Source organism: Arvicola amphibius, chromosome 10 (assembly GCF_903992535.2).
Source record: "Arvicola amphibius chromosome 10, mArvAmp1.2, whole genome shotgun sequence".
Classification (NCBI taxonomy): domain Eukaryota; kingdom Metazoa; phylum Chordata; class Mammalia; order Rodentia; family Cricetidae; genus Arvicola; species Arvicola amphibius.
In genome coordinates this window covers 49536077-49552561 of record NC_052056.1, presented here as the reverse complement: position 1 = coordinate 49552561, position 16485 = coordinate 49536077, and the positions used below count along the sequence as shown (strand labels likewise).

The following is a 16485-nucleotide window of genomic DNA, read 5'->3' as shown; positions in this document are numbered from 1 at the left end:
ATATATACACATATATGCATGTACAGCTGCAGATTTGCATAATGTTCTGAAAGCATCAAAACATTCAGTTAAAGCATTATTCTTTCTTTTCCAAAATCTGTTCTCTTGTATACTCTCTGTACTGTCTAGACTAGTCATGGTGGTGACAGTTCCTGGGCTTTGTTTTATGTGCCCCATATGCATTCTCTGCTTAGATTCCCACTAAGGAGGCAACATTATAATTCCCATTTATAAAAACTTGCAAAGAAAAAACCTGTCCTGGAACTTGTCCTCAGAAGCTATGTGAGGAGACAGAATCACAAGGTAGATCCATCTTACATACAACAGTCTTATTCTAAAAATAGGTCACAGTTTGGAAATTTCCCATTGTGGTAGAATTTTCCTCCTTTTCGCTGCATGAATTTTGTAAGATATCAGTCTTCTTAACAATTTTATTAAGAAAAAAGTCACCACGTAGGTATTCTGATATTTGGTTAATTATAAAATATGCTTTCAGGGGCTAGAGAGATGACTTGGTGGTTAAGGGTACTGGTTTTACATAAAGCTGGTATTCAGTTCCTAAAACCCATTGACTAGCCCACATTCACTGGTAACTCAAGCTCCAGGGGATCTGACAACCTGTGACACATGCGCATGCACACACACATACACACACACACACACACACACACACACACACAGAGAGAGAGAGAGAGAGAGAGAGAGAGAAAGAGAGAGAGAGAGAGGTACATAAGTACATGCGTACACACATATACTTTTAAAACACAAATCTTTAAAGTACGTTTTATTTTATTAAAGTAGGGAAAACTACTATATTTCCTATTAATCTCGTGATATTAAAAGAAAAGCTCTTGAAGGATATTAAGGTGTAATTACACCATCTAGAAATGTAGAGACCCACTCACACCATTTTAGCTGTGAATATACCAAGAATCATAAATACAAATTATAAGTAAACACATGAGAATTGCATGGAGTAGCTTTGTCTGAGATACATCTGGTTTTTACTCAAGTGGAAATGATCAAAACCATGTAACATTCTCGAGTCTGCTCTTTTATGAATTTAGAGATACTATTCAGAAAACTAGTCTCTGTTCTATTACATTTTTATAAATTTAGTTTCACACATTGGAAGTCATCTTCTCCTAATTGCTCAATTTTACTTTATCAGCATAATCATGACCTACCCCATTTGCTTCTCTAATACTCATGTACTGATGGGTCACAGAAGCATAAGAAACCTATGATAACATGCATAGGCTAAAGGAAGAAAGTGTTTTCTGAGAAACATATGGGTCATTTCTTTGCTCTTTGAAAGCAATGTATGTGGTTCAGAGACTGTAATTTGAGTATCTTGGTCTACCATCAAAAATTAAGTCCTAAGAGTTCATCAGAAAACCTCACAAGAAGCTTATTTCACAAGTGTTCCATAGCCTATAAAATTTAAGGATATACACATATGATGTCCCTTTTATTTATTTGTTGATCTTGGATCAATGTCCTGCCTCCTTACTCTATCAAAACATCTTCTCCCTTCCCAGACCATTACTAATTATGTTCCAAACTATTTCCTCTGAGTCTTTTAGGATCTTATCACTTTAATTAATTTTCCTTTTCTTCCTGGAAATGATCATTATCATTTGCTTAGCATATGTGCAAATGTTCTCAACATTAAAACAAAACAAAACAAACAAACATAACAACAAAAACTTCCATCGCTTTCTCTAATTTCTGAACAAAGTAGAAATTAGATGGGTTCTTTTCATCCCCTGTGGTTTCAGTGTCTTTCTGGGAACACACATACCTTTACCCTTTCCTCTTTGCACCCTCAATTCCCTAAACTAATCCATCAAAGTGGAAGTCTAAAGTAAATATTTAATGCGCAGCTATGATCCTTTCTTGAGACTCATATTTTTTTTAAGATTTATTTATTATGTATACAGTGTTCTGCCTGCGTGCCAAAAGAGGGCACCAGATCTCATTAGAGATGGTTGTGAGTCACTGTGTGGTTGCTGAGGACCTCTGGAAGAGCAGCCAGGGCAGTTAACCTCTGAGCTATCTCTCAGCCCCTGGGACTCGTACATTTTTTAACCTGGCACTGCCTGATAAAACACAGCAGTATTGTCACTTGTGATATGGAGTGATTTCCTATAACTGCAGAAGCCAAATTCCAATACTTTGGTATTAAATGGAGATTATTGCCTCAAATGATTGACAGAGATAAAAATGTACTTTGCTTTTGAGATGATTGAGTAGAGAAGCAGTCCTCATTCTCCTCATTATCCTCCTTTCTATGTCATCAGCAGACTCCTCAAGTGAGGCTGGGCAAGCCACTAACAGCTTGTGGATCTTTCTTTTTGACTCAAAGGAAAAGATAGCTTTCTATTCTTGATAGAAAATATCAGCTTTAAAATGACATCCAGTATGCCCATTCTTGGGCCATTCTCTTGAGCCCTATTGCCAGGGCAGTGGGAGGCATTGGGTTGCTTGGTCCAGCATTGGGCGGTTACTTAGTCTTGCTGGCCTTGGGTACAGCACTCCAAGTCTCTCGAACAGGATAGGGCAAAATTTACCGAAGAAGATAAGAGAGTTCAGCCAAGTCCCAAAAGACCAACAGCCACTCCTCCGTGGCTCTCAGTGAACATCGATAGCTCTTCACCAGTCTGTCTGTTGAGGCAGATGACAATCTTAAATGTGTGTAACCATGACTTGACAAGTTTGCTGGGACACAGAGCAGAGTCAGGAAGTACTGAGCATCGAAACAGAAAAACCTTAAAGGGCAGGACATGGAATCCAGACTTTAGTCCAGAAGAGGCGCTGTCCTCCCGGCATTGACCCACCTCTAGGACAGAAGGGAAGGGTAACAAATTCCATTCTGTCTTAGGTGTCAGTTGTACAAGGAGATGCATTTTGCTTTTTTTCCTTACAAACCTTTAAAAATGTGAAGTAAGAGGCAGAGGAAGAATTTGTGGGTCTGTTTAAATTATTAGGTCGCCATTTATTAAGCTTATGGAAAGCACACCTCTTATTCCTCCCTACAATGTGCTTTCCCTCCTGAACAAATGAAGGTACAGCTGCACAGGAGAGTGATGTAAAGCAGTAACTGCTGGGGGTGAAGACAGGAGCAGGTGATGAATAGTCTGATGTGCTCATGTAAATTTTGAGTATGGGAAAAATCCATGAAATTCATCGAAATACCTTTATTTTTCAACTCAAAAGTCATGAATTACCTGTTGATTTGTTGCTGTTGTCTTCAATTGTCAACTTGGCAAAATCAGGTAACTGAAGACAGAAAAAAATGTTTTTCATTAGCCATGAAAATTTATAGAAATATTGGAAATTAAAGAATAGACCAACAGTGAAAAACTCACATATGTTTCTTTTCAGGTACCTGCTGAAAGTCAGATGTGCTATGCCACACTGGATCACAGCTTCAAGGGGAAACGCAGAAGGCCCCGGAAGCAAAATGCTAATTTCTCAGATAAGGAGAAGGATGCACAAGTTTGTGCAATGGATGCCAGCATTTCTCAGATCAATTTGGTACCAGATTTCTCATCTGATAACCAGGCAGTAGAAGAAAGTGTTCATGATGATCCTGCAAGACTGTTTGGATTGATCCGTGCCAAGAGAGAGCCTGTAGTCTAGCTGGACAATGATCCAACTCACTGATAATGACCCTATCAGAGTTGGTTAAGAAAACAAGACCCTGGTGTGACACACAAGGACCAGCAGGATGATAGTCTACTCATTTGTTGATGGGATGGTAGCTTCCTTTTCTCAGAGATTGTGTCTCCACACACCAAATCTATTATATTAAAATTAGCTATATAAATTCATTAAATTTATAAATATCCAAGTAGGAAAAGTAAAACAATAAAATCCAGTTTGTAAATTAAATTACTTGTTAAAAAAGTCAAAATGTGTAGTAATACCTAGGAAAATTTAAAAAATCTAAAGTACATATGTGCCCTAGAACATACTGAAGGAAAGATGAAAGACAATGTCTCAAAATATTAATCAATCAAATATTTCCTTTTTCATCAATATGAAAATATTATAAATTTCAATAATGTCTAATAATTAAAAGTACATTGCTAAGAAAAGTAGAATAAATTGAGGAGTATTTTTCAAATATGTAAATAGCATAATTATTCTAAAATTATTATAAAAATAGATCCATGTTCCTTATAACTGATGGAGGAGAGTTATCTGTCTATGTTTCTTTCATTTACATTGGTATAGATTTTAAGGTCAATTTTGTTATATGTATATGTATTTCTGATCTTGATTAAGCTATTGTGATTGTAGTTCATTTTAAAAACTGTAATGTATAATTAAAAAATATAGGTTGTTAATGGATAATCATTGATAATAGTTAAGCTTGTAGTCAAGTTATTAGATTTTCTAGATATGTAGAGATATATTTCAGTTAGATAAACATTCTTCATATCTTTCAAAGACTACAAAATATGGCATTTAATGTTTTAATAACTTAGGGTTTTTCATGACAATGAGACACGTCTGCTCCTGGCAGCACCAATCTACTTCGAGAGGAAGATGGGCATCAAAGAGGCTACTTATGGAGTTTGTTAGCCATTTGGGCAAGAAACTGCACTTGCCTGGACTGTTGCATAAACTGGACACAAAAAACCCACAGAGAGAGGACTGCTAAACTTGCCTAAAGGTGAGATGGTCTTTCGGGGTTCCTGATTCAAAAAAGAGTCTGCGAGACGTTCTGCAGGACACAGCAGAAAGTGACTAAACTGTCTTTGGAATTTCCTGCTTCATGAAAAAGTCTGCTGGACACTATGGGCCTAAAGGCTAAAGATAGATGCCCCAACGGTACAGAGAAACTTTGGGTGACTGTCCAGGCAGCGAGTTGTCTCTGTCATTTCTAGAGTTTTATAAGTTACTTATTTCTTATTTATTTAGGTAACATTATATCCTTCTGGAGTCTTTGATGGAGTTAAAAAATAAATAGATAGTTATAGCTTTCCTTAGTTATGATAAAAGATAAAATAGATTTAAATATTGTAACTGTAATTCTTGCTTAATAACTGTTTTGTTACATGTAATTTTACTATGTTAAAGTTAAAGCCTTTCTTTTTTGTTTAAACAGAAAAAGGGAAAATGATGGAGGAGAGTTATCTGTCTATGTTTCTTTCATTGGTTAATTAATAAAGAAAACTGCCTTGGCCCTTTAAGAACAGAAAATTAGGTAGGTGGAGTAGACAGAACAAAATTGTGGGAACAAGGAAGTAGAGTTGGGGAGACGCTTCAGGCAGTCGCCATAGGAGACTCCATGCTGCTCCTCTCCGAGATGGACACAGGTTAAGATCTCTCCTGGTAAGCCACACCTCGTGGTGCTACACAGACTAAATATGGGTTAAGAAAGATATAAAAATTAGCCAATAAGAGGCTAAAACTATGGGCCAGACAGTGTTTAAATAAATACAGTTTCCGTGTAATTATTTCGGGTGTAAAGTTAGCCGGCAGCCGGGTGGCGGGATGCAGCCCCCGCCGCTTCACACTACATATAACAATTTTTAAAGAAGAACTTAAAAATTCTACTGCTAGGGATAATCAGTATGAATAACTTTATGTCTGATTTGTGGATATTTTACTCAAATACCACCATGTAAAAGTATTGGTTGTTCCTTTTTTATTATTTTAACTTAAAAGTAGGGTGTCATGCATGTTATTTAAATTTTCTTCATGTGTCAAGATGTTCTGGCTTTATTTCTACTGTATCTACCTATATCAAATATTTTAGAGTGTGTCTCTGGTAATTCTGGGAAGCAAACTCAGGGACTTTTACATGAAACGCAAGTGCTCTATCACTGAGCTTCATCCCAAGTTTTGTCCATAATTTTAATGTCTGCATTGTAGCTCACTTATGATTAAATCAGAATTCATTTAAATAATTTTGAAGGCTCCATAAAATAATTCAAGTTTCTATTTTTTGTGCTCACAAATGATATTTTAATGAGAATGCTCCAAGACATGTCTGGATACCTATCTAGTTTCTTCTTTGTGTTGAGTCCCTTAAAGAAAATTAAATATACTTAAAGATATGTGTTCATATTATTAATCTCCAAAGGAAAGATCTCTAGAAGATCAGAAGTTGGGTCAAATATATACATACATACAGTTTAAATTCTAAAGGATTATCCCACATTGTCTCCCAGACAGTTAACTCAATAAGCCTCAGCATGGGTGAAGGGGCTGAGCTGTGATCCCAGCATGCAGGAGCGTGAGGCAGGAAGAGCTCTATTAGTTCTAGGTGTTTTGGTCTTGAAAGTGAGTTTCTGGTCAGTTTGGGCTAAGAGTGAAACCATGTTTCAAAACAAACAAACCAACAAAACAACAACAAAAAAACTATTATCAGGAATAAACAACACCTATTAATCTATTATCCTTCATTGAGAAAGGAGGCTTGTTGGTAGTTTATAATAAACATATTTAACTTGTTACAATATGTATTTTATAAAGGTTACTTTGACAGAGAAACTTGGAAGCAACATACATTTTTTTTTTTCCTTTCTGGTGGTGTGCTGTGGATTTTCCATACATTCCATTTTTATAGTACTTTTAATTTTTTAAAAGTTTTTTTAAAATTTTTTTTAAAGAGTCCAAGATATTTTATTTTCTTGGAAAATGGGTAGGACACACTCAGAAGGAGACCCAGAGTTTGAGATGGTGAGATAAATGGAATTTACACAGACTCCCTAAGCCCATTAGCAGCCCCGTGTTGCTGTTAACTGTAGCTTTTCTCCCCCAAAACCCTTTTCTAAAATTTACATGCAATTTAAAGCTGTTGCCTGGCCACACTCCAGGCACTCTTAGGGGCTGTGACTGGGAATGGTGGCAGAACCACCATGATGAAGACAAAAGCTGTTGTGTCCCCCCTCAGTCCCTGTGCTCCGTGACAGAAGGAACCAAAGCCACAAAGTAGTCATGTTGTCTATGCCCACACCAATTAAATGTCCCATCGATACTGCAGACTAGACAACATTTTAATTTATTGCCCCTAACCCAAATATTACTTTTTTTATAAGCTGGAGAGAGTTAGTAGGGAGAAATTTTTTAAAAGTTTTGATGAAGTTATAGAGTTTCCCCTTCCTTCTTCTAAAACCTTCCCATGTACCCCTTCTTGTTTTCTGGCAGGGATCTCTTTTTCTTTAATGTTGTTACATATATGTATGTGTGTAATTGGAAAGCTCTACCTGTAGAAGACTGTTTCTCCTACTCTGAACAGTTCCCAGGTGTCCACAGTTCTTTGGCTAGAGTTGAGACCCTGCAAGATTTCCCCGCTCCATGCTGGCATGTCCATTGGCACCCTCATTGTTCAGATCTTGTTTAATCCGTCATGTTGATGAGACCTCATGGGTATTGCCTTTCTGATGTCACATGCTTTTATTTAAGTTACCATTTTTAAAAAAATAAAATAAGTACCTTCATAATTTTCCATGTAGTTAGAATGTCTAGACATCTCCAATTGTTTAGATCCATGCAGGATTCTGTATGGCATCCCACATTTCCACTTAAAGGACTTCTTTAACTGCTTTTGCTGTCCAGGCCAATGAGTGATAAAACTCCCTCGGCATGCTGAGCATCTGAAAAAGCCATTGTTTAAATCTTGAGAGATATTGTCACTGAATAAAAAATTCTCAAGGTTGAGTGGACTATGCTTCTTTGAACAATCTGTACTGTTCCTTTTTTGGACACATGGATGCCATCCAAAACCTTCCTGGTACCCTTGGTTTTAACTATGTGGTTTCCTGAATCAGGGCAGCTGGATTAAAGTATAATTTTCTTCAAAGATTAAGTTATCCTTCTAGATTTGAGATGCAGAACAAGCAGAACCTGTCTCCATCTGAACACTGTGGATGTATTTTTCAACCAATAAATATTGAATCTTGACCGGAGACTCGTTCTCCTGAATAACAACGTTGATGGGGAAGTGCACACTGGCAGACCTAATCCTGTAAAGCAAGCCCACTGTAACAACCTTGATCGTAGTGTAGACATGGCTGCCAACAGTCTAGGCAGCAGCCAGTTCCTTTCTGCTTCCTATCACTTGTCAACCTAGAGCCTCTCGGTTTTCTTTTCAAGGAGACTCAGCTCTGCACTGATGTGATTAGAGTCTTTAGGAGGGTTCCTCTGGAACCCTTCATGATCACTGTGTGCCCACTCAGAGTAATGTCAGCATTTTCTGGGACTCTGGAAGTCTAATTGTTGAGTACGTTCTCACGGTAGGTGTGGCAACAAAGCGAGCTTTCTGCTTCTTCAAAAGATAGTATTTTCTATTGCATAAAAGATACTTTGAATTTTACCTTACAAAATTATTACTATTTTAAAACTGATCATTTCTTTTAAAGTCAAGTTATTTGAAGCTATTTGGACATAATTTGATCTTTTATTTTTCTATTAATTTTTTAGTCGCCATATAAAGTAAAGAGTTTTACTATGGCATGTGTATGTATATGTGTGTGTGTGTGCGCGCGCGTGCGCGCACACGGGCATGCATGAGTGTGTATCTGTGTAATTATACTTTGCTCTAATTTATTCCCTTCCCATACTACCTTATACAATATCACCTACCTACTGTGGATTAATTCTCTTCCTTCCCCAGGGAGTTCTCTTCTCTGTTTACATGTCATGTATACGCCATTACTATCTTTTCCCTTGACTTCCTTAGGAATCCTTCCTTCTCTTTCATGATTTTCTTTATTGACCCCTTCTGTGCATTCACACACATGCATACACACACACACACACACACACACAGAGAGAGAAAGAGAGAGAGAGAGAGAGAGAGAGAGAGAGAGAGATGCATGTGTAATTATAAATCTAGACTCTACACAATAGAGAAAGTGTGCAACATTTTTCTGAATCTGGCTTATCTTGTCCAGTACAATTATTCTTGCAATTGTCATGATTTAATTTTCCTTTGTGACAGAGAACTCCATTTCTCTATGTACCCCATTTTTGCTATCCATTTTTCTGTTGATGGAAAAGTAGGCTAGTTCCATTTCCTGTATACTGTAAAGAATCCAGCATCAAACATGGAGGCACAAGTATCTCTATGGTATGATGATATAGCATCCTTTGAGTATATCCTCCAGAGAGAAATAGTTGTCTCATATGTTAGTTCCAATTTTAATCTTTTTATAACATCTATCCCGATTTTCATAACAGGTACACAAGTCTCCAGGCCTACCAGAGTAAATATCATCTCTAGTACTAAATGTCATTTGTTTTTTTGTTTTTGGGGTTTTTTTTTTTTGATAACCATTCCAACCAAAGTGAAATGGTGGGTTCTCAATGCACTTTTCGTTTGCATTTTCCTCACAGGAAGGTGAGTGTTTATTGGACATGCATTTCTCCTTTTGAGGACAGTGTCTACTCAGTTCACGGCAGCACTTGTTAGCTAGATGACTTCACTTATTTTATTTAACCTACTTGCAGTTCTCCATGCATCCTGGATATTAACTGCTTTTCCAATATGTAGTTGGCAAAGACCATTCCGTACCCTCTTCACATAGAAGATTGTTTCCTTTACCATGCAGAAACTTTAAACATCATCTACTCCCATCACTTAGTTCTATTCCCTGGGCAAACGAATCCTTTTCCAGAGTGTTTTTGCCTATGCCTGTATCTGCAGGTGTTTTGTTTATTTTGAAGTTTCGGGTGTTACATTAAGTTCTGTGATCCACTTTGAATTTATTGTCTTATAGTGCGAGAGATATAGATCTAGGTGTGCAAATTCAGTTTTCCCAGTTAAAGAGACTTTCTTTCTTCAAAGTTACACCATTAACCTTTGTCAGAAATGATGTAGCTGCACCTATAAGGGTTTATTTCTGAGTCCTCTATTCATTCCTATTATCTATATGTCTGCTTTTTTTAGCAGGACCATACTGTTTGGTTACTACAGCTCTGCAATATACTCAGAGATCAGGTATTGTGAGATCTCTTTTTGCTAAGGATGCCTTCGCTTATTTGGGCTTTGTGCTTCCACATGAATATCAGGATTTTTGTTTTTGTTGTCCTGTTCTGTAAAGAATGCCATTGAAATTTTGATGGAGATTGTGTTTCATCCATAGAACAGCTTTAAGTAACATAACCATTTTCACAATATTAATTCTGTAAATTCTTGATAAAGGGCAGCCATTTTCTAGTGTTTTCTTCAATTTCATTCTCTGCTGTCTTACAGTTTTTATTGTAGAGGTCTTTTACATGGCTACCATGGAGAATCAAGCTGATGGCAATAGCCAGGGTTGTCTTAGAGTCTTCTGGAACCTCCCTAACAAGAATTTGTAGCCAGACAATTGTCTCATTTACATTTTGTGGTCAGTATTGTGTGAATATTTGAGAAGAGTCCCTTACATACCCTAGAACATACACCATTACTCAAACACTTTCTTCTACAACATTTCCCCCTGCTTTTTGACCTGTTTCCTCATTTTAAGCTAAGCTGCCTCCACCTCTGGGAGTATCTACAAACATGTTCTAGACAATAATGTAGAGAAACAGAGTATCCAGCTCCTTGTTTAACATATTCTTGGGTCATTATCCTTCATTGCTTAATGTCCAAAGTCTTAAATTCCTCTGATTTACCTATTTTTGGTGGAGTTTATCACTTCATCCAAAATAGGATGTCAATTCTTAGAAGTTATTTCATCTTGAAAAGATACCAAAAGCAGTCACATCGTGTTGCTCTAATTCTGTAGTTTACATCTATTCTAGTCCAATTCTTGGACACAATAATGAGCTATGGGTTAAAAGTCATCAAGAAATAATTAGGGAATACTTCACCTGTGGAAGCTGGAAGAGTTTATGTTCCAAAAGGAGTATCATTATAAACACTCCCATTTTCGCTGAAACCTACAGAGAAAAGCAAAAAGAAAATCAACAGAAGGAAACTGATGATTTTTCAAACCCTGGAGTTTTTCACTGATGTTCCCAGAGAGGCTTTTCCTGGGGAGACACAATACACACATCTGTTCACCCCAAATAGTGAGCCAATGAATAACCAAAGTTATGAAAGTCCATCTTGTAGAACCAGTGCGTTCTTGTTAGGCTAAAGCTGCATCACTGTAAAGCCCATTAGAACATGGGTGAAATTTCACAGAAGCTCCAACATTAGGCTCTATACATGATTTGCATGCAGCTAGATGGGTCCAGTTGCTTCTCAGCTACTAACTGATTAGAGCCCCCTTCCCTGGCTGTTCTTTTTTGCTTCTGTAAGTCTGAGGAGAAGCACTCCTGTCTCTTGCAAGTCTCAGCTTCCCTAGGCTTCTAAAATAACTTTACTTCCTGATTCTACTCCCTTTCCACTGGAGGGGATGTTTCAGTTTAAAGGAAATTTCTGCACAATAATTGATACTACCTTAAAGTTAAAACAATAAATAAATGATTGCTTATTTTCTTTTGGTATTAAATAACTTATTTCTGGTAGAACAAAGGCAGAGTGATTAGCTTAGGCACATAGTTTAAGCCTCACTCTCTCTCTCTGAAGCTTTATTTTCATTTGATTAATAAGACGGGCAACTTACATAAAAAGCAGAGAAGATGAAAATTTAGAGACGGGAGAGCTAGAATGTAAATTTAGTGAGGTATGCTCTCCTACATTGTTTATAATTATTTTATTCTCTATGGTGAATTGAATGAGAAATGTTCCCCATAGGATCAGATATTTGAACCCTTGGTTCCAGTTGGTGGTACTGTTTGGGGGTAGGAGAATAATGAGACCTTTAGGAGGTGAAGCCTTGATTGGGTAAATATTTCTGAGGACAGTTTCACTTGCTGGATATTTGATTACAAAATTGCTATTGATCTGCCCTAATTCACTGAAGTCCAGCAGGCTATAGAAGACAAGATTCCAGTAGGACTGTTGATGATGGGAGTATCCCTCATGCAGGATGGAGAACACCAGTGGCTGGGGAGATAACTCACGCTGTGAACTGATTGCCTGACAAACATGAAGACCTACCTGAGCTCACCTCCTAGAACTTTGTGAAAGAGCTGAGCACCACAGTGAATACTTGAAATCCCAGGGATGGGGAGATAGAGACAAAGGTGCCCCTGAAGCTGCTGGCCAGCCTGTCTAGCCTAAGCAGCAAGCTCCAGGCCAATGAAGAAATCCTATCTCAAAAACAAAGCAAACAAAACAAAACTCAAATGACAAAATTAAAAATAAAATAAAATAAAAACTGTGACTAGTGACGTAAGAGGAACAGTACCAGAGGTTGACCTCTGGCCTCCACACATGCACGCATACATGAAAATGTGCAAGCACACAAGCATCCACTACAAACAAGAAGGGGGCAGGGGACATAGGTTCTAACTGGGAGGCAGGAGCAGAAGCCTGCTGTTGGGTTTGGGAGAGGAACAGCTTGCCTTGTAGGTCTGAACATCTTCCCTGCTAAGTTTCTGTCCTCCATTCAGATTCTGAGTGTTCCATTACCTTAGGAAAGAAGTAATTCTACCTCTACTGTTGACATATTTTTGCACAATTTGCCATTCTGTGATAATGACACATTCTCAGTTGGCATAATCAGAATGTGGCCAAGATTAATGCCACATACGCTGCCTTTCAAGTAAAATCCTATTCACTCCTTTTATCATGTCTGCAAATACAAATGAAGTCTCGGACCTGATTTCTCTCAGTGTTTCATGCTTAGTTACAGAATTTCCTGAGCCTGAGCTTTAAAAAAAATGGAAGTTTTCACAATTAGCAAAAGGAGTCTGAGAAAGCTGAAGCGATGTCCCGACTCTCCTTAACTTAGAAGATAAAGTTTTCTGCATCATGAAACAAATTCAGATAATCTGATTTGCTAAGGTTTTAAATTGAGAACGTTCACAAGAATATCAATCTTGTTTCCTATGCAACAAGGAGACCCGTGTGAATATTCATAACCCCTGCCAGCTCCTTCCTGTCTTTCTGCTAATACAAATTTGTCCTTGGACGTCTCAAAGACTTGCAAGACTGAAGACACTTGCCATTCCCCCTGATAAAACCCAGGGCAGTGTGCAGTGCTCTCTGCTTATCTTACTAGACCTGGCATTATTATTATAATTAACCCATCAGTGCTCTCAGACAATATAAATACTTGCAGTATTAGTAACTTGTACTGGAAAAGACTCTCTGGCACTTTTTTTTCCATGAGGGAAAAAGTTAAAGTCCATGACTGCAGCTTCTCTTGTTTTAACAAGGAGATTGAGGATCTCATTTACTCAGAAAAAAATACCTGCTTAAATCTACTTACAGGGCTATTGAGGAGGTTAGACAAGACTACACGTGTAGAAGTAAGCATTATACAAAAGGAGAATGCTGGAATGTTCAAAATGGCTTCATAAGGTATTCTTCTAGCAAATACTTCTAGAGTTTACTCTGTGGTAATCATTATTCTACTGTCCTAGCCAGCCCACGACCCATTTTTTCTGTCCTTCTTGCTTTCTATTAATAATAGCATCTGATTTTGCTTTTATTTCTACACAGGACCCTCCTTTCATCTTTCAAGCTCTTTTTCTCTAGCCTCATCTTTTGGGCAACATAAAAAAAATCCAAGGAGCTGGAATGGTCTCCCAAAACACACTCATAATTGAAAGTCACTCAAGCTTGACAGGGGGAGGGCATGAAACAGAATTAATTTGGTATGCACAAACAAAGCCACGTAGAGTTACTTAGAGCAAAATGTCGTAGAAAAACTCACATCTAGTACATGACAATGGTAAATGAACATTTTTAATAACTGTTTGATTTTATCTTTTCTTATTTGAATGCCAGCCTTACTTTGCAATGTACATATAAGAAACCTGGTCATTAGAGAGGTTGGCATCTTATTCAAGAACATGTATAATAGATGTTCCCCATTACTGCAGAGATTGGTGCTTAAGACTATCTTGTCGCCTTAATAAACATCCTACGGAATAAACAGGGTCTTTCCTGCTGAAATACATTCCCCCATGTGCTTTGGCAATTCTGCTTGGCTTTCCAGCCTCTTGGTTTATACTGAAGCACTTGTATAAATCTTTCTTGATGGAAGAAAGGTATTAGAAAGGCACACTGAGTGAACACTGAGTGTAGTATGAGAAGGTCATTCATTCCTATACATGTGTTTAGAGCATTTACCAAAATTTAATTGTTTACCTATGTTGCAGCAGGCACAGCACTAGACTCTGAGTGTTAGAAGAGGAGAGAGGTACAGCCTGTGCCCTGAGAGAACCCTGGGTTCCTTAGAGACCCATCCCTCTGAACCACTTTAGAGTGGCACAGAACCTCCTGGCCCCTCTGTAGCAGGCTTTACCAGAGCTGTATCTTTTGTGATGTGGCTACTGGACAACTTGGTGCTTCATTTCTCAGAATTTAGAGCCCTGGGGTGAGAACAGAAAGAGAGTGGGGAAGAAAGTCAAAATTCCTGTCAAGCCCGGGATTAATGCCTGACTAGGGTGCGCATGGGGCACAAAAAGTAAGCGCACTAAATACTAACCAAGCATTGCATCCAAACTGACCTCGTGGATGCTGATATTGTGTCTTGATTACTTCATTGGTTGCTGTTTGCCCATATTAGCTCCACTAAAATGATGCACATTTCTGTCTTGAAATTTTTATTGGCTTCATTTTCTACCCAGGATAACTAAACAAATAAAGATAATTGGGCAAATTAAGATGAAAAAAAGCCTGCTAATCCCTTGTCATTGCTTTCTCATCAACAGATAATTCATCCTAGTTCTGATGCTGCCATTTAATCTACTTCCTTTCAATTTGGATAATGTCCTACTCTAATCAGGGGAATTACACGCCTACTCAATTATAAAGGAAGCGTCCATAATATAGAGGAACACAAGAACTTCAGCTATTTGCTTGTGCATTTTATTCAATAGCACCTGCATATACGTCAGCAACAAAGGGCCCACTCTGACTCTACGTTCAGGGGCATTCAAATTAAAGAAAATTAGATTTTGCATGTTGATCAATACTCTATGTTCTGTACAGAAAAAAAAGGCCTCTGCTAAAGAAAGGTGCAAACAAAGGCTATGGTGAGATTCAAAATTCATTCTATTCCTCCAAAATTAAATATTCTCACAATAAATCATTCTACTGGGTCTCTAGGCTTTAGTAATTCAATCGTGGTTTATTTATAATGGCTTCCCCCCTTCATCTGTAGATTTGGGAGGGGAGGAAGAAGCCCTCCAAACAGCATAACAACAAACAGCTGTTGGTTGGACCAGAAATTTCTCAAGGAACAAAACACGAGTAATGTTGTTTTCCTTGTTTTTGTGTGTTTTGAGAGCTTCTAGTCACTGAGCAATCTGTTCATGATGTCTTTTCCACGTTACATAAGAAGAAAGAGAGTCTATACAATGCGTTCAATCATGCTCAGCATGTTGGAAACAGTCTTCCTCTCACGATGACTAGGTAGAGAATTCCTACCAAATCCCTGATCCACATCGGCCGTAGCTGCTGCCCATTCCCTGCCATGCTGGACAGCAGTTGCCCTGACGTTTTCTCCTTATTCTCAGACATGTCCGAAGAACTCAGAACAGCTCTGCAATGAAGCTGAAGAGCCGAGACACAAATCCAGCCACCCAAAGACTCTCCAGATCCTTGTGGCGCCCCTCCAGAATGTGCTTCAAAGCAAGCACATGTCACTTTTCTGACAAGACGTTAAACCCCAGAAAAAGCCTTTCTACTTGCTTTATATTAAAATCCAGTTTCATTTAAAAATAAAAGTTGAAACAGACATTGGTGGCCCATGCCTTTAATCCCAGCTCTAGGGAGGAAGAGACAGATAGATCTGTTTGAGTTCAAGGCCCCCCTAGACTACAAGAGCTAGTTCCAGCACAGATTTCAAAGTTACAAAGAAACCCTGTCTTGAAAAAACAATCAAACAAAAATTAAAAATAAAATTTGAATTAAATCAAACTGTTTTTTACTTATGTAAGATGCAAATAACAACATATTGATTCATGGCTTCTTTAGGGAGCCACACCCTTTTCTAGTAAAAATTTCCAAAAGACCAGGGAACCTTTTCATTGTGTTGAACCCCAAATCTATTTTCTGCGATACCTGCTCATTAGGATCTACACAGATATAACAGTTAAAGGAAGGATTTGGTGATTTTATTTTTAAAATTTTAATTTTTTTTCAGTCTACAGAACTGTCCAGCATATTAGAGGTGGCCCCCATATTCTTTAATCCATTGCCCTGCTTACCTGCAGCTTCTGAGAGAATTGTCCTAGACAGTTGTCCTGCAGATGTGACCATGCCTGGTCAAATGATACACTATGACCGAGTGTGGGCTTATGATGTAATCTGTCAAGTCAAAGCCTGGTCACATCAGATAGATGTGGTACATTTACACAATGGAGTATTACACAGCAGAAAAAAATTAATGACACCTTCATCTACTCATGTAGGCTATAGGCTATTTACTTATGCACATTACTCTTTTTTGTAAAATCAAAATGCAGAAAGAA

General features: G+C 37.9%; 1 protein-coding gene and 1 pseudogene across 1 annotated transcript in view; one reads left to right on the top strand and one right to left on the bottom strand.

Moving 5' to 3' along the window:
* Nucleotides 1–4166, top strand: part of LOC119825502 (T-cell receptor-associated transmembrane adapter 1) — a 35936-nt gene extending 31770 nt beyond the window's left edge. The window contains exon 6 of the mRNA XM_038346401.1: nucleotides 3388–4166. Coding sequence (XP_038202329.1) covers nucleotides 3388–3645 — 258 coding nt within the window. The 3' untranslated portion in view covers nucleotides 3646–4166. The remainder of the gene's footprint in view (nucleotides 1–3387) is intronic.
* A 3378-nt stretch (nucleotides 4167–7544) lies between these two features.
* Nucleotides 7545–16273, bottom strand: LOC119824252 (annotated as a pseudogene).
* Nucleotides 16274–16485: the final 212 nt, after the last annotated feature.